At 43.6% G+C, this 18,509-nt stretch overlaps 1 protein-coding gene across 1 annotated transcript in view; it reads left to right on the top strand.

Annotated features, from left to right (window-relative positions):
* The window catches only part of SUSD1 (sushi domain containing 1), a 109,369-nt gene that overhangs the window by 79,852 nt on the left and 11,008 nt on the right, over positions 1-18,509 (top strand). Inside the window, exons 12-14 of the mRNA XM_068973655.1 lie at positions 3,808-3,899; positions 6,324-6,510; positions 18,404-18,500. Of these exons, the coding sequence (XP_068829756.1) occupies positions 3,808-3,899; positions 6,324-6,510; positions 18,404-18,500 (376 nt within the window). The remainder of the gene's footprint in view (positions 1-3,807; positions 3,900-6,323; positions 6,511-18,403; positions 18,501-18,509) is intronic.

The following is an 18,509-nucleotide window of genomic DNA, read 5'->3' as shown; positions in this document are numbered from 1 at the left end:
TAAGAAAAGTATTATTTCGATTTTCCTGCCACAAGGTAAGTCTTGGACATTTCTTCAGTTCAGTTCAGTCGCTCAGTCGTGTCCGACTCTTTGCGACCCCATGAATCGCAGCATGCCAGGCCTCCCTGTCCATCACCAACTCCCAGAGTTCACTCAGACTCACGTCCATCGAGTCAGTGATGCCATCCAGCCATCTCATCCTGGGTCATCCCCTTCTCCTCCTGCCCCTAATCCCTAAGACTCTTGAGAGTCCCTTGGACTGCAAGGAGATCCAACCATTTCTAGTTAGATTTATTTCTAGGTATTTGAAGTTTGTTCATGGTTTCTTCTCTTGTGAATAGAGATCTTTTAATTTTTCTGTTTCATTTGTGGTTTCAGTTTACTTGTGTGAGCAGGCCTATGTTCATCCTGGGGGCTCAAAGGGAGAATCCATTTCCTTGCCCTTTCTGGTTTCTAGAGCCTGCCTATATTCCTTGGCTTGTGGCCCCATCCTCAGTCTTGAAAGCTCCTCAGTTTAACATTAAATTTCTCTCTCGCCCTGATCTTGTCTCCTTCTTTTAAGAACCCTTGTCACTGCATTGAGCCCATCTGAATAATCCAGGGTAATCTTCCACACTGTAATTACATTTGCAAAGTCTTTATGCCATTAAGGTAATATGATACAGATTCTAGGAACTAGGATGTGGACATCTTTGGAGGGACCGTTATTCAGCCCATCATACTTGTTCTTGCAGATATGTAGAAAACTGTTAGTTTTTCTATGTTCTCACCTTTGCGTGCAGTTTGCCAAATTCCTATTATTTGTTTTTCTATTGTTTATTTGTTTTTTAGTTGATTCTTTTTGATTCACTAGCAGTTGCATAATTTGACCCCCCTCTTTCTGGCATTTATAGCTCATCTTTTCATTGCCTAGGCCTCCATTGTCTAGAATCTCCTGAGTATAGAGGAGCCTGGCAAGGTTGCAAAACAGTCGGACATGACTCAGGGGCTAAACAGCAACAACAGGGCTAAATAGCAGCTGTCAGGCCATACATCCTTGGATTGTTCTTAACTTTACTAGAAATTGCTTCATTGTTTTACCACTAAGTATGGTGGTTTCTATTTAAATCAGCAAGTTTCTATCAAATTAAATCTTAGTTTATGAAGATTTCTATAAAGGAATGTCCATTAAATGTATTAACCATTATGATCATAAAAGTGACATATGGTTTTTCTCTTTTGATCTATTAATATCTTTTCCAGTAATGATCATCTCTGTATTCCTGGAGTAAATCTCTCTTTTTTCTAGTATACTGTTCTTTGAATGTATTGCTGACTTCTATTTGCTATTATTTTCTTTTGTATTTTTGTATTTATATTTATAACTCAGTTTGGCATAGCGTGTTTAGTTACTGGTTGTGCCATTTTGTATAGCTTGGGCATTGTCGATTGTCCAGTCATACTGAATGAATTGGAAACTTGCTACCTTTTTGTATGATCTGGAACTGTTTAAATACTATTAAAATGTGAGTTTCCTTGAATCACTACTCAGTTCAGTTTAGTCACTCAGTCGTGTCTGATTCTTTGCAATGCCATGAATTGCAGCACACCAGGCCTCCCTGTCCATCACCAACTCCTGGAGTTCACCCAAACTCATGTCCATCGAGTTGGTGATGCCATGCAGCCATCTCATCCTCTATCGTCCCCTTCTTCTCCTGCCCCCAATCCCTCCCAGCATCAGAGTCTTTTCCAATGAGTCAACTCTTCGCATGAGGTGGCCAAAGTATTGGACTTTCAGCTTCAGCATCAGTCCTTCCAGAGAACACCCAGGACTGATCTCCTTTAGAATGGACTAGTTGGATCTCCTTGCAGTCCAAGGGACTCTCAAGAGTCTTTTCCAATACCACAGTTCAAAAGCATCAATTCTTCGGTGCTCAGCCTTCTTCACAGTCCAACTCTCACATACATACATGACCACTGGAAAAACCATAGCCTTGACTAGACGGACCTTTGTTGTCAAAGTAATGTCTCTGCTTTTCAGTATGCTGTCTAGGTTGGTCATAACTTTTCTTCCAAGGAGTAAGCATCTTTTAATTTCATGGCTGCAGTCACCATCTGCAGTGATTTTGGAGCCCCCCAAATAAAGTCTGGCACTGTTTCCACTGTTTCCCCATCTATTTGCCATAAAGTGATGGGACCAGATGCCATGATCTTCGTTTTCTGAATGTTGAGCTTTAAGCCAACTTTTTCACTCTCCTCTTTCACTTTCATCAAGAGGCTTTTTAGTTCCTCTTCACTTTCTGCCATAAGGGTGGTATCATCTGCATATCTGAGTGAAATCAAGTCAAGAAGTCAAGTCGCTTAGTCGTGTCTGACTCTTTGCGACCCCATGGACTGTAGCCCACCAGGCTGGTTGTTGATATTTCTCCTGGCAATCTTGATTCCAGCTTGTGCTTCTTCCAGCCCAGTGTTTCTTATGATGTACCCTTCATAGAAGTTAAATAAGCAGGGTGACAATATACAGCCTTGACGTACTCCTTTTCCTATTTCGAACCAGTCTGTTGTTCAGTATTCTTGCCTTGAGAACCCCATGAACAGTATGAACAGAACCAATATTGTTTATCTCTAAAACCATCTTCTATACCTAGTAGCGAGATTGCCTTATCCTGAATCACCTATACTTTCTTCCCTACTTTGTCTTACAACATTTGAAGTAAAGCTTGTGACCTGTGGAACAGGTTTTCTTCGGGCAAAGCTGCCCAATCCATAAAAAGGGGTCACATCCTTTGGCTTGGCTTCTTTCAAAGGAACCTGTTGGTTGAGGGGCTTACACAATAGGGTTGGCTTGCATGAGATTTTCTTTTTCTCAGGTGCTTTGGGAGTTGTCTTTATCACATATTAATCATCACAGTGTTCCTATGAAACTTCTTAGCAAGTCTGATGTATTATTTTCAGTTTAGGGACAGGGATCGTCTTTGAAGGAAGTAACCTCTGAGTTTTGAATAACTAGTCTTTATTTGGGGCTTCCCTGGCGGCTCAGGCAGTGGAGTCTGCCTGCAATGCAGGAGACCCAGGTCTGATCCCTGGGTCAGGAAGATCCCCTGGAGATGGGAATGGCTACCCACTCCAGTTTTCTTGCAGGGAGAATCCCATGAACAGAGAAGCTTGGTGGGCTACAGTCCACGGATTCTCAGAGAATTGGACAGACATGACTGATCGATTAACACTTTCATAGTCTTTATTTTAAAAGCTTGAAGAATGTGCCTCTATATTACACAGTACCAGATTTGAACTATCTTTTGGATTGATTACTATGACATTGAGCAGAGACCAACAAATGGTTCTTTGGTAATAAAAGATGAGGAAGCCCAAACCAAGAGGGACCATTCCTCGCTTTCCATCATGAAAAGCCTGACTGTTCGAGCTGGCCTTTTTTATTTCCTCAGGGAGCAATTCTCAGTTCTCTGCTGAAATGTTGCTCTCAGCTCAGAATTTCAAACTGGTGCTTTTTTTGTCTAAATGAGGTTTGTCCAAGGCAAGGACAATGAGTTTGAGCTTAGGAAACTAAGGGAATTTGCAGTGAATAGACTTAAATAATTTTTAAGAAGGATCCTCTGATTGGGTATCTTTTGGTCGTGAATCTTTCATCAGGACTGAGTTTACAGGAATATAAAAGCAGAGTTTCTTGGACTGCTATCACTAGTTTCTACATTGAAATAGTGAAGAAGGCATCCTCTTGTAAATGCTAACCTTTGGAAGATTGTTCAATTAGAAAGTAATATTTTGGTATAAGGTGTAAGTTGATTTCTCATTCTTTTCCTCTTGCAGTACAACAAACCATCAGAAACATTTCAATATTTAATGAAACCTGCTTGAGATGGAGAAGTATGAAGACAGCTGATATAGAGGAGATGTATTTAGTAAGTTACTGAAACTTATTCTTTTTTTAGGTGTTTGTCTTGTGTGGGAGGTTAAAAAAAATATCAACAAACCAAAAAAAACAGAAAAAAAGACCGCTTAGATAGCTTCCGTAATCAACGAAAGATTTATAGTTACAATTGCAATAAGAAGCAAAAACCATATGAGCCAGGAATCCCACTGCTGAGCAAATACCCGGAGAAAACCATAATTCAAAAAGATACATGCACCCCAATGTTCACTGTAGCACTATTTACAGTAGCCAGGGCATGGAAGCAGCCTAAATGTCCATCAACAGAGGAATAGATAAAGATGTGGTGCACACATACGAAGGACAATTACTCAGCCATTAAAAAAGCAAACTAATGCTGCTTGCAACGGCATGGGTGGATCCCAAGATTGTCATACTGAGTGAATAGGTCAGAGAAAGACAGATATCATATGATATCATTTATATGTGGAATCTAAAAAAAAATGTACTAATGCCTATTTGCAGGTGCCAATGCCTGTTTGCAGGTGCCAATGCCTGTTTGCAGGTAGCAATGCCTATTTGCAGGTACCAATGCCTGTTTGCAGGTAGCAGTGCCTGTTTGCAGGTAGCAGTGCCTGTCAGACATGGAGAACAGACTTGTAGATTTAGCAGGGGAGGGGGAGGGTGGACTGAACTGAGACAGCAGCATTGAAATATACACATTAGCATATATAAAATAGATAGCTAGTGGGAAGTTGCTGTATAATAAAGAAGGCTCAACCCAGTGCTCTGTGACAGCCTAGATGGGTAGATGGCGTGGAGTGGTGGGAGAGAGCTTCAAGAGGGCGGGGACGTGTATACTTACGGCTGATTCACGTTGTTGTATGGCAGAAACCAACACAACATCATAAAGCAATTATCCTCCAGTTTGAAAAAAGGATACAAATGAACTAGAGGTAGGGGATGAGAGAGGGAGGGATAAATTGGGAGATTGGGACTGACATGCATGCATGCTAAGTCACTGCAGTCGTGTCTGACTCTGTGGGACCCTGTGGACCATAGCCCACCAGGCTCATCTGTCCATGGGAGGTACTTGTAGCAGAGAAGCAAGTCATTCATTCCAGGATTCTCCAGGCAAGAATACTGCACTGGGTTGCCATGCCCTCCTCCAGGGGGTCTTCCCAACCCAGGGGTTGAACCCACATCTCTTCTGTCTCCTGCATTGGCAGGCAGGTTCTTTACCTCTAGTGCCGCCTGGGAGGCCCAGGGACTGGCATATACATGCTGCCACATATGAAATAGATAACTGGTAAGAGCCTGGGGTATAGCACAGGGAACTCTACTCAACACTCTCTAATGAGCTATATGAAAAAGAATCTTAAAAAAGTGGATATATGTATATGCATAACTGATTCACTTCGCTGTGCATCTGAAACTAACACATTATAAATTAACTATACTCCAATAAAAATTAAAACCATAGAATAAAAACTGAATGCAATTCTTAAAAAAAAAAGAAGCAGAGAGAAAGTGGGCATTTCTGCTGCATATTTGAAGTCAGAGACTTTGGGGATTGATGAGAAAGACATGAGGGTTTCTCTGTGTAACATAGTCTGATACAGAGCCGAGGTTCAGGCAGTATCCATGAAAGGAAGCCAGTGACTTTTCATGGTGTGTGTCTCTCTGCACCAGTGCCTCTGATAAGGGTCTGAATGTGTTGCCTAGCGAGTCAAGGGGGAACTTTTAAAGCTAAATATGTTTGTAACAAAGGTACAGACCATGGGATGAGCTGCTGCTAGAAGAAATTAAGTAGGAAGAGAAGTGGATCTATTGGTCCAGATGCTGGGACTGTCAGAAGGTGGTGAGAGAGGAGAAAAACCCTTCCCAGGTCTTACCAGAAACCGGCTAGGTGTATCCTGACGCACACCTTGCTCTGGAAAAGCCTTAGTTCAGATTCTTAATTTTTTCCTAGGAGATTGTTCTCTGGCCTTCCTTCCTCAGTTTTGCCAACAGGCTTTCCCACCGGGCGTGTGCCATTGTGTGTGTGGGAACAAAAAGGGAGAAACTTGTCAGTTTCAGGGACTGTTGTGCATTTTGATTTAAAAATATATTTATTTTACTGATCATATTGTAATTATGCACTTCCCAAATATTTATAGTATTACAGCTCTACTTGTATTTCATATTTGTTTTCTCAGACTTTTTATTTTGTATTGGGGTAGAGCCTATTGACAATGTTCTGGTAGTTTCAGGTGAACAGCGAAGGGACTCAGCCATTCATATACATATATCCATCCTCTCCGAAACCCTCCTCCCATCCGGGATATCACATAATGTATTTCACTTTTTAGAGGAACTTTAGAATGGAGAGCAAGAGTGCTCATGAGAAAAAGTAAGTATCCAGGCATTCAACCTTTCAAGCTGGTAGTTTACCTGGCGAACTTTTCTGTTTCAGGTCCACATTTGGGGCCAGAGATGGTATCAGAAAGGATTTGCCCAGGAAATGATCTTTAATATCACTGCCAGCAGTCAGACTCCTGAGACGTGTTTGGACCTGAGGCCAGGTACCAACTATAGTGTCAGCATCCAGGCTTTGTCTTCTGAACTTCCTGTGGTCATCTCCCTGACAACCCAGATAACAGGTAAATCTTGAATAACAGCGCTTGGCCGAATGAAATCGCCGCAGAGCTGTATAGGCTCAAACAAAGAGCCACACTATTACTTTTTATCATTATATGATGAACTTTAAGAGAATGAGGAAGAAGGATATGAGATTGGAGAAAGGTTCTCAAGGGACTTCCCTTAAACTGCAATGTTTTATTTCTTAAAAAGATATCTGAAACAAAATAGCATTGAATAAATCTGGAGAGTGTGTCCATGGGTGTTGGTTACATTCCTTCTGGATATTTGAACTATTTCATCCTTAAGAAGAATTTGTCTTCTGACTGTTTCTTTCTCAGTAACATATTTGTCATTCTGTTACAAGTACCTTAAGAGTGGGCTACCCTCCGGGGGAGAATGACTGGCAGTCTCACTCTAGGACCCTAGAAAATGACTTTCCACTCATTTTCTCATCTCGCCTCAAATCTGTGATGGTGTCCTCCAGCCCCCCAACACACACACTCTGAGCTAATTATCAGAGTATTAGTTTCTTGTGTCTTATTTCCCTGATAATTTAGAAGTAATCAGGTGAGGACTTTCTACTCCCAAAGTCTCCCAGGGCTGCCTGCAGGCAGAACCTACATTTTATCTTCTCTCTCGATCCCAACTCTCTTGCCCCCACCTTCCCTTAATCCTGCCATCCCCTCTTGCCTCGTCTGTCCCCCCAGTAAAGAGTGAGTCCCGCCACTGCACTGGCAGGTTGTCATGTCTCCTTTTTAAATGAAAACAGAGATAGACATCTTTGGATGCCATATTCCTTGCAGCTGCTCTGTCTTTTCTCAGCCTCTACAGTGAAACTCCTTGCAAGAATGTTGTGGAGGCGCCACATCCTTACCTCCTCTTCTGTCTTTAACTGTTTCCAGTCCAGAGGCATTTGTTCTCAATGCTTTACTGGGAGTGTCTCTATCTTGCAAAATCCGCAGGCCCATTTTATTCTTATCTGATTTTCTCTACAGCATTTGGCATCCCCTCCTTGAAACACCTTTTCTCTTGGCTTTTGGATCCTGCTGCCTCGCTGGCTGCTCTTTCCCAGGCTGTTCCACCAGTTCCGTCTACTTTAATGTGGCCCCGCCCTCTGCCTTCTCATCCTTTTACTTCATTATCTACCCTTTCTGCCTCTGTGATCTCTACCAGTCTCATGGCTACAAACAATACCTATATTTTGACAGTCCCCAAATATGTGTCCTAGTCACATTGGAGAAGGCAATGGCAACCCACTCCAGTACTCTTGCCGGGCAGGTCCCATGGATGGAGGAGCCTGGTAGGCTGCAGTCCACGGGATCGCTAGGAGTCAGACACGACTTCACTTTCACTTTTCACTTTCATGCATAGGAGAAGAAAATGGCAGCCCACTCCAGTATTCTTGTCTGGAGAATCCCAGGGACAGGAGAGCCGCGTGGGCTGCCGTGTATGGGGTCGCACAAGTGTTGGACACGACTGAAGCGACTTAGGAGTAGCAGTCACATTCTCTCCTCTGAGCTCCATATACCTACCTGTCTCCAATATCTTATTTGAACATTTAATAAGCAAGACCAATAGAACTTTTGATTTCTGATCTTTGTCTTTACCCCACAAATCCATTTTCCACCCAGGCTTCTCTGTCTCAGTCATTGGCATTCCTATTCACTGATTGCTCAAGCCGTAAAGTAATTGTAATTAATTCTGCTTCTCCCACCAGTTTCTATTCCTTAACAAGCTGGCTTCTTCCTGAAATAAACATTATGAATCCAACCACTTCTACCCCCTTTGCCTTTACAACTAGCAACTTAATCCAAGCTAGCAACTTCTTGCTTGGACTCCTGCAATAACTTCTAAATCTTCTCCCTGCTTTCACAGCTGCCTGTCACCTGCTGCTGTCTTCATCTTCACCAGAGCTTTAAAAAGATCACTCAAGGGATTTCCTGGGCAGCCCAGTGGTTGTAGGGGACATGGGTTTGATCCCTGGGAGCTAAAATCCCATGCGTTGCACAGCGCAGCCAAAAGATTAAAAAAATAAAAAAATTGAAATAAAAAAATATTTAAGAAGATCACTCAAAGTGTCATACTGAGTGAAGTAAATCAGACAGAGAAAAACAAATATGTAATGTTGCTTATACATGGAATCTAAAAAATGGTACAAATGAACTTATTTACAAAACAGAAATGGAGTTACAGATATAAAAAACAAACTTATAGTTACTGGGGGGAAAGGACGGGCAGGATAAATTAGGAAATTGGGATTGACATATACACACAACCATATATAAGGCTTCCCTGATAACTCAGTTGGTAAAGAATCTGCCTGCAATGCAGGAGACCCCAGCTTGATCTCTGGGTTGGAAAGATCTGCTGGAGAAGAGATAGGCTGGCTACCCACTCCAGTATTCTTGGGCTTCCCTTGTGGCTCAGCTGGTAAAGAATCTGCCTGCAATGCAGGAGACCTGGGTTTGATCCCTGGGTTGGGAAGATCCCCTGGAGAAGGGAAAAGCTACCCACTCCAGTATTCTGGCCTGGAGAATTCCGTGGACTATATAGTCCTTGGGGTGGCAAAGAGTTAGACACGACTGAGCGACTTTCACTTTCACAACAATATATAAAATAGATAGCAAATAAGGACCTATTGAATAGCACAAAGACCTCTACTCAAGACTCTGTAATGACCTGTATGGAAAAAGAGTCTTTAAAAAGAGTGGATATATGTATATGTAAAACTCATTCACTTTGCTGTGTACCTGAAACTAACAAAACAGTGTAAATTGACTATATTCCAATAAAAAATTAATACAAAAAGAAAAACATTCACATAAGAACGTGTCATCCCCAGCTCAAAACTGTCGGATGAGTTTGCGTTAGTGTTGGAATAGAATCCATGTGCCTGACCACGGAACATGTAGTCTGGCCCTTGCCTGCCTCACTGACCTCATCTCCCTCTGGCCTCTCTCTTTCTCACTAAGCATCAGCTGCCTCCCTACCTTCCCTGCTATTTCTCAAATGGGTCAGACGTGTTTTTGCATCCAGACATTTCCATCTGGTGCTTACTGATCCTTAGATACTCCCTCCACATGTCCTGGTTGTATAGTCGCTACGTCATGTTTGATTCTTTTGTGACCGACTGCAGCCTGTCAGGCCCCCTGACATGAGATGTCCCAAGCTAGAAAATACTGGAGCTGGTGGCCATTTCCTTCTCCAGGGCATCTTCCTGGCCCAGGGATCAAACCCGCATCTCCTGCATTGCAGGCAGATTCTTTACACCTGCGCCACCAGGGAAGCCCTGTCACTCAGGTTTCTGCTCAAATTCATCCTTTCAAAAATCACCTCCCCATCACCACCCCATCACTCTCTATCCATTTCCTCTGTTTGAATTTCTTCACAGAACTAATTTCAGAACTTGTATTTTGATTTTTACTTGTTTGTTTTCTTTTCCCCTACTAAAATAGGAGCCCTCTGATGGCAGAGATTTTTGTCTGTGTGTTCTGCCTTGAATCCCCAACACATAAGGATCGTGCTAGCCCACGTAAGGACAATGATAGCACAGCAAAGAAATATTTTTGTAATGAACGCATAGGAAGACTAATCTCAAAATGGCCAGCGGGTGGTGTTGGCATTGAGAAAATGGCTGGTTAGTTAATGAAAGCTTTAGACCAAAAAAGAATTCACCAGCTGGTGAGTTGGAAGGAAATGTTCAATTTGGGCATTTCTTCCCATGGTGATTTATCAAGATGAATAGCTGTTCAGTCTCCTACTCTTTGGTCCGTCTTCTGTTTGGACATTTTGCGCTGCTGATTCACATTAGCATTTCATATGTTTTGATTTGGGAGAGAGAGTTTCATCTTGATGAGCCTCATTTATACCTTGTTTTGTACATGAAACAGCCTGGTAGCTCACGCACTCTGTATCTGTGCTCATGGCCACCAGGGGACACTGTTGAGCTATTTGAATTCATTGAGACCTTGCCTGTCTGTTTTCCCTATCTATCCCACTTTAAAGAATTTGCAATTTTAAAAAAGTGTGAAACTTCTAAGCAAACAAACAAGAGAAGAACAGACCCCAAGCCCTCCCTTTAATGAATAAGAGATGTGCTTCCTTGCCTAAGATGTGACTCTGTTTTAGTAAAATCGTAAACTTTTGAATTTTACCAGAAATGTGAGGCAAGGGGTTTGGATTTGGAATATGCAGCAGCTGGTTTCCCAGAAGAAAAGTGCATGGAATTTCCATTCTGAGTGTCTTACGTTAAGTTAAATCTTACTGATGGGAACAAGATGAAAGCATGCGCTTTAAATATATTGCTGACCTCAGGGGAGAATGAAAGTTTTTGGAATGTTGAAGGACAGAAGCAAGTGTTGCAGTGAAAACAAAAGAGGGTGCTGGTGAGAAGGGTGATGAGATGGAGAGGAGATCACAGTGCTTCTGACTCATAGCCCACACGCTTCCGCAGGCAGCCTGTTGATGGGAATTCCTCAGAATAGCCCCACCATTCATTCACACACCCTTTAGGTCAAGGGGAAGAATGAACGTTTATCTTTGATGTGGACCCAAAAGGTCAGAAGAGCTGTCATACACAGGTCGTGCTGTTTTCTCTTGTTGTTGTTCAGTTGCTCAGTCATGTTCAACTCTTTGCGACCTCATAGAGGTCACATGCCAGCCTCCTGTGTCCTCTGCTCCCGAAATTTGCTCAGATTCATGTCCACTGAGTCAGTGATGCTATTTAACCATTTCACCCTCTGCCATCCGCTTCTTCTGCCTCCAATCTTTCCCAGCATCAGCGTCTTTTCCAATGAGTTGGCTCTTCACATCAGGTGGCCAAAGTATTGGAGCTTCAGTTTTAGTCCTTCCAATGAATATTCAGGGTTGATTTCCTTTAGAATTGACTAGTTTGATCTCCTTGCAATCCAAGGGACTCTCAAGAGTCTTCTCCAACACCACAGTTCAAAAGCATCATTCTTCAGCGATCAGCTTTCTTTATGATCCAACTCTCATATCTGTACATGACTATTGGAAAGACCGTAGCTTTGACTATATGGACCTTCATTGGCAAAGTGATATCTCTGCTTTTTAATATGCATCTAGGTTTGCCAAGTCAAAAAGCTTATAGGCAAAATTATTTTCTTAGAGATAGGAGAGAACCAGAGTGGGAGAGGTGGAGGGAGGGGGGAACAGAGGAGGAAAGAGAGAGAGAGAGCCAGTACCTGCAGGTAGATAAACCACTCATTCGACACAATGCGGTGATCATCTGTGGTTGAATGGCCATTATGGAACCAAGAGTGCTGGAAGAGAAAAAGGAAACAAATATGTGAAAGAAATCATTTCTTCCTGAGTCTATCCTCAGTGCCCAGACTGGCAACGTACATGAGAACTTCCCCATCTCTGTATTTGTAATAAGAAAAAGAGAATGCACCTTTTCAGATGTTCAGGAGAGCCACTGAAAACACAGGTGTGTCCCAAGCTTTATTGGACTATCCCTTTCGCAGAGAGGTCCAGTCAGGATAGCTCTGATTCCCGCTCCAGGACTAGGGACCACTGCCCGCACCTCTGTTGTGTCCTTAGGAAAGGACCAGGCGGGACCAGGTGTCTTGAGTTCTGCTGGCCTGGGCTTCTCTTCCACAGACCATCTAAGGGCTGTGAAGTCCTGTGTCCGCAGTGAGGGCTTCATCTCCGCAGGCTGGATGCGGGGCACCACCCTGGCTCCTGATGGCCTCACCCCAGCTGTTCCCCTCTTTGTCCAGGCTTTCTCAGAGTCTTTCATGGACACAGATTCCTTGATGTCTGAGGTCCTTATGTTAGGTCAGCCCAGGATGAAGGACACATGTCCTTCCATACCTCCTCTAGTCCCCAGAAATCTCCCAGCTACTTTCTAGCTTCAGATCAACCCCCAACCCCTTAAGGAAATGACTGTTTGGGGATGGATGTCACCCCGCTCTTCTCACTGAAAGCATCTGCACCCCCTCTGAGGCCCCACAGAGACAAGATGGTACACCACCGAGGAAAGCAGGCTGGATGTGTTATTTTCACAACGTTATATTAACGTTGTGTGAGTGCTAAGTAGCTTCAGTCTTGTCTGACTCTTTGTGACCCTGTGGACCAGAGCCTGCCAGGCTCCTCTGTTCATGGGATTCTCCAGGGAAGAATACTGGAGTGGGTTGCCATTCCCTTCTCCAGGGGATCTTCCCCACCCAGGGATCGAACCTACGTCTGTTACATCTCCTGCATTGGCGGGTGGATTCTTTACTACTGGTGCCCCCTGGGAAGCCCATCCTATATTAATATTAGCTGCTTATAAAATATGAATGGGAAAGTTTCTTTATATTGAATGCCTAAAAGGGTTTCTGTGTGTTGGGGTGGTTGAAAGGTATACTGAAACATAACAATTAATTCAGCAAATACCTATTGATTGGTTATGTACAAAGACCAGTGCTAGGTGCTGAAGGAGATAAAAATAAAAAGAAGCTGGTTCCTTCTCCTTGGGAAGCCAAGTCTGATAACCTTACTGACAAGGGAGTTGCAGCTCACCGTATGATACCTGATGACTTATGGCATAAGCTCTATTTTCTCCATTGCTGTCAATTTCAATTTATCATGCCAGCCTGGTGGGCTACCATCCATGGGATCAGAGAGTCAGACACGACTGTGCAACTAACACACTCACACTGAGTGGGGGTCGTGGTCCAATTAGGAGATGCTGAGGATTAGAAAAGAACCTCTAGGGTATCTTTACTTTTATATATTCATATATGTTAGTTCCTTGCAATTACTTGATGCTTATAGCATAAGGTTGGGACCTTTGCTTAAGTTTGGTGCAGACAAAATTTTCCTTTACTTTTTCTTCATTTTAGTGGGTCTTAGAGAAATGACACATTTGCGCTTCTGTTACTTCCTTTCTCTCACTGATTTTAATAATTTGCCTACATTAATGATTAATCTTTCGTTATACATATTGCACCCCCGGTTATGTACTCTTGAATTTTCTTTTCAGTATTCTTTTTGACATTCAGACATTTTAAGTTTTCATGTAATCAAGTCTATTGATTCTTTTATAGTTTCTGCCTCGGGTCATGCCAAGAAAAGCCTTTCCCACTCTGCAATCAGATCAGTTCTTATTCTCTACTATTTTCTAATGCTTCTTAACAATTTTGCTTTTCACATCTTAGCTTGCAACAATCTGGAATTTGTTTAGATGTGTGGTATAAGGCTAAATTTACATGGTAACTTTTTTCCCCCCAAATGATCAGCCAGTTTCCCCATCACCTTTGGAAAGACTGTTTATGCCACACACTATATTCTCATTTGTTTATTTGGGTCTCTTTCTTGATTATCTAGCCTGCCTACCCTGTGCTTTTACTTTCTTATTTTAGTTATTGTAACTTTAGAGTATATTTAATATTTGGGGGACAAGTTCTGCCTCATTGCTTTTCTCCTGAATCTTCAAAGTTTTCTCAGCCTCCAAAATTTCCTTTGTCACTTACTTCTAGGAGAGAATGGACATTGTTGGCATCTAGGAGGGGCAGTGAATGTCTTCCTTCTGGGTCTGCCCCCAGCTCACATACTCAGGGTGAAAGAACTCCACCCCAGACACCACCCATTTCTTGCCTTGGGTCTGATTTGGTTTAAATCAGTAATAGGCCGATGGAAAGGAGAGCAGACCAGCCAAAGACAGCAGTTTGGGGAAGAGAAACAGCACCTTGGAAAATATGGCTAGGATTAAAGTTATCTGCCTGCAATGCGGGAGACCTGGGTTCAGTCCCTGAGTTGGAAAGATCCCCTGGAGAAGGGAAAGGCTACCCACTCCAGTGTTCTGGCCTGGAGAATTCCATGGATTGTATAGTCCTCGGGATAGCAAAGAGTTGGACATGACTGAGAGATTTTCACTAAGGTTGCTGCTGCTGCTGCTAAGTCGCTTCAGTTGTGTCCGACTCTGTGCGACCCCATAGACGGCAGCCCACCAGGCTCCCCCGTCCCTGGGATTCTCCAGGCAAAAACACTGGAGTGGGTTGCCATTTCCTTCTCCAATGCATGAAAGTGAAAAGTGAAAGTGAAGTCGTTCAGCCACGTCCGACTCTTTGCAGCCCCATGGACTGCAGCCCACCAGGCTCCTCCATCCATGGGATTTTCCAGGCAAGAGTACTGGAGTGGGGTGCCATTGCCTTCTCCATCACTAAGGTTATTTAACCTCAAAAATGCAGAAAAGAAACAGTCTACTCAAGTTCGGCTTTTGCATTTGAGAGAAAAAACAGACTATTTATAAGGTGGGAAAGGCAGTGAGCAGGCAGAACAGAAAGTAGTCTAGAAGTCATGTGTTGATTGAATCAGCTGGATGGTTGTGTCCTTAGAACTGGAAGGACGGACGATGCTGGGGCTGAAAGGGGCAATGCGGCACAGAACAACCAGGAGGGGCTTCCTTGCCCTGCTGTGGGCCCGCCTTCCCTAAACTGGGCAAGCGCTTTTTTTCTGCTGTTCCTGGGGTGGGTGAGAAACTGGGTGGTTTTAAAAGGTTTGCCAAGAGATTAGAGGACCTAGAATTAGTCATCTCAGAGAAGAGCAAACAGAGGAATAACTTAAAAGAGCCCGAGGAGGGTTCTCACACAGAAAAGAGTAAACAGTTAATCTCCCTCTGGGCTGAAAACAGGAAATGTGTGATAAAAACCACTTACTTTCCTGTGAGGACGAAATGTCACCAATGAAAGGGCCTTTCAGTGATAGCCTGAGAGCTGAGTGTAGAGATACTTGGAATGCTCCTGTGCCCTGGTGGGGAACCTGGTGGGGCTTTTCCGTCTGCATTTCCCCTCTCCCCATTGCTGGCTGGCTGCGGGAGGCTAGCCTCAGGGGTGTTATGGAATTTCTTTCTGGCTGCCTCTTGGAAAGGTGGTGGACCTTTCAATACTGTAGGGTGCGGTCTTAACTGAAAGTAGAGGCTGTTCCAAGTCACCCCAAGGGCCTTTAACAGTGGCACAGATTTACAGAAAACATGATTTGTATGGCCACTGTATCTGCGTGGTGTTGGAAGAAATTCTAGACTTCGTGTTTAATAAACTCTATAGGAAATTCTCACTCGTCCCCCTGGTCTTAGATTCCTGGGTGTCCCGGTGGTCCACTCTGGGCCCTCATCTTTTCTCGGATGCCTTTATACCATCTCTCTGGGCCGCCGTGTGTGCGAAGTCGCTTCAGTTGTGTCCGACTCTTCGCAACCCTATGGACTGTAGCCCACCAGGCTTCTCTGTCCGAGGGATTTTCCAGGCAGGAATCCTGGAGCGGGTTGCCATGCCCTCTTCCAGAGGATTTTCCAGACCCAGGGATTGAACCCATGTCTCTTATGTCTCCGGCATTGGCAGGTGGGTTGTTTACCACTGATGCCACCTGGGAAGCCCCTTCTGTTGATGACTGACTCCATGTCGCCATCACAGTTTGCTCGTAAGCTCTGGACTGCATTTCTAACTGCCTGCTGGACGGTTTCACAAGGACTTCAAACTTAACAGGTCTAGAAGTGAGCTGCAGCTGAACCTTCCCCCAGACCTTGATGAATGACGTCGCTACTGACTCAGGGACCAAAACCAAAGCCCAGGTTCCTTCCCCTTCCTTATCTTCCACCACTTTCCGTTCCGTCTCTGCCCCACGTATCTCCTCCATCCGCCCCCTCTTTTCCATTGTGAGCACCATCACTTGCTTCAGGCCTCAGACACTTCTTACCCAGATTTTGGACAATCTATGCTTCTGCTCTTTTCCAATTCATCCTCCAGCTGGCGGTCTAAATTGTCTTTCTAAAATATACATCTGCTGAGAATCTTTAGATGACTTCTGCTTATTTACAGGACCTCAGATCTGACCTAGACACACACGGCTTAATTATTATTTACTTGTTTATTTGATTTTGGCTGCAGTAGGTCTTCCTTACTGCCTGCGGGCTTTCCTTAGTTGCGGAGAGTGGAGACTACCCTTTTTAGTGTTGCTTGGGCTTCTCAATGCGGCGGCTTCTCTTGTTGCGGAGCGCAGGCTTTAGGCACATGCACTTCAGTAGTTGTAGCTTGTGGGCTCAGGAGTTGTGGCACGTGGGCTTAGTTGCTCCTCGGCATGTGGGATCTTCCTGGACCAGGGATCGAACCCGTGTCCCCTGCACTGGCAGGCGGATTCTTATCCACTGTGCCACCAGGGAAGTCCTACACTTCTCACTGTATTTTCTGTCTCTGCTGAGCTGGAACTCAACCTTTTGGCTACACTGAACACCTGCTGTTCTCTCTCTGCACGCACTCTCTCTCACCTCCCACCTCTGAGTGTATCAGTTTCTGTATTTGATAGGCTCACCCCACTGCCCTGGGGCAGGCATTCTTCCCCTGCATTCCTACCACTCTCATTATCGTAGCTCCAAGCACCACCTGTTTACAAGACTCTGCTATCAGACTCTGAGCTCCTGGAAAGCAGAAACCGGGTCTTCCATGGCTTTTCTCCCAGCCTCACATAGAGGTGGCTAGGAAATATTTGTTGAAAGGCAGTGTGTAAATAGCATATTTAGTGGAGCTTTAAGATCTATCTTGGAAGGTCCAAACTTTTTTTTTTATTATAATTTGAATTGAAAATTTCTACTCCAAATCTGTTTTCTAATTGGGTAAAAGAGTCTTGAGTGTCTGTTTTGGCCTTCTAGTTCTTAATTTCACTGTGGCAGCATTCAGGGGAATTTCGGGGGGACTGCATATTTTATTTTTTCTCTTTCTATCTCTCTCTGTAACTCTCATCCACTTGATAGCACTGTTGAGAAGATTAAATGAGATGAGGCATCTATAGGACATATCTACATATGTGTTGTGCAGCCAACACATGTTAACTGTGTGACAGGCAGAGTGGTGGCTGGTATGTTCATACTGTGAATGTCACTCCCAGTTAGACGATGCAACCCCGGTGTCAACCAGTCAGTGCATTCTCCTCCCCATGAAGTAACTATATGGGAAATCTGGTTGCTGGGGAAAGCAAGATAAGGGCAGACAGCTGTGTGATTATAAAGGCTCTAGAAGTCTAGGGAATTCCCTCCAAGTCCAGAGGTTAGGACTCCATGCTTTCACTGCTGAGTTGCAGGTTCAATCCTTGGTCAGGTGGCTGATTCATGTTGATGTGTGGCAAAAGCCATCACAATATTGTAAAGTAATTATCCCCCAATTAAATTAATTAAAAATAAAATTAAAAAAATAAAAGGATAATCATATACACACACACACACACACACACAAACACACACACACACAAATCCCTGGTCAGGGAACTAAGAACCCACAAGCTGCACAGAGCAGCCAAAATAATAATAATTAATAATAATAATAATAAACTCTTCCCAAAGGATCTAGAAGTCGGATATGCTGGTCTCCTCACCAAACAGGAATCTATCTTCCAAGATCATTGAAATGACCACAGCCTCCACCCTCTGTTAGTGCTGGGGCATCACTTTTTAAAAGAATTATAATAAAATACATACAACATAAACTGTACTATTTTAATCATTTTTCAGGGCACAAGTTATTGGCATTAAGTACATTCACAGTGCTGTAAACCATTACCATTATCTATTTCAAAAATGTTTTCATCACCTCAAACAGAAACTCTGTTGACCATTAAGCAATAACTCCCCATTCCCTATCCACACCCTCAGCCCTTGGCAACCTCCAATGTATTTCTGTCTCTATGGATTTACCTGTTCCAGAGATTTCATGCAAGTGGAATCATGCGATATTTGTCCTTCTGTGTCTGGCATATTTCTCTTAGCCTCATGTGTTCAGAATTCGCCCATGTTGGAGCATGTGTCCAAATTTGCTCATCACTTCTTTCATGAAAACTTCCTCTTGATGTCCCATGAGGACCACTTTCTTCATGATTCTGCTTGTTCTGATCACACCGGTTTTCTTCTTTGCAACATGTTTTCAGAGCCTCCCCTTCCGGAAGTAGACTTTTTCACTGTGCATGGAGGGCCTCTGCCACGCTTGCGACTGAGGAAAGCCACAGAGAAAAATGGACCCATCAGGTGAGTAGA

This window comes from Capricornis sumatraensis, chromosome 6, assembly GCF_032405125.1.
Source record: "Capricornis sumatraensis isolate serow.1 chromosome 6, serow.2, whole genome shotgun sequence".
In the NCBI taxonomy this organism is placed as follows: Eukaryota; Metazoa; Chordata; class Mammalia; order Artiodactyla; family Bovidae; genus Capricornis; species Capricornis sumatraensis.
Note: the sequence above shows the minus strand (reverse complement) of the source record. Positions and strands in the feature narration are given on the sequence as shown.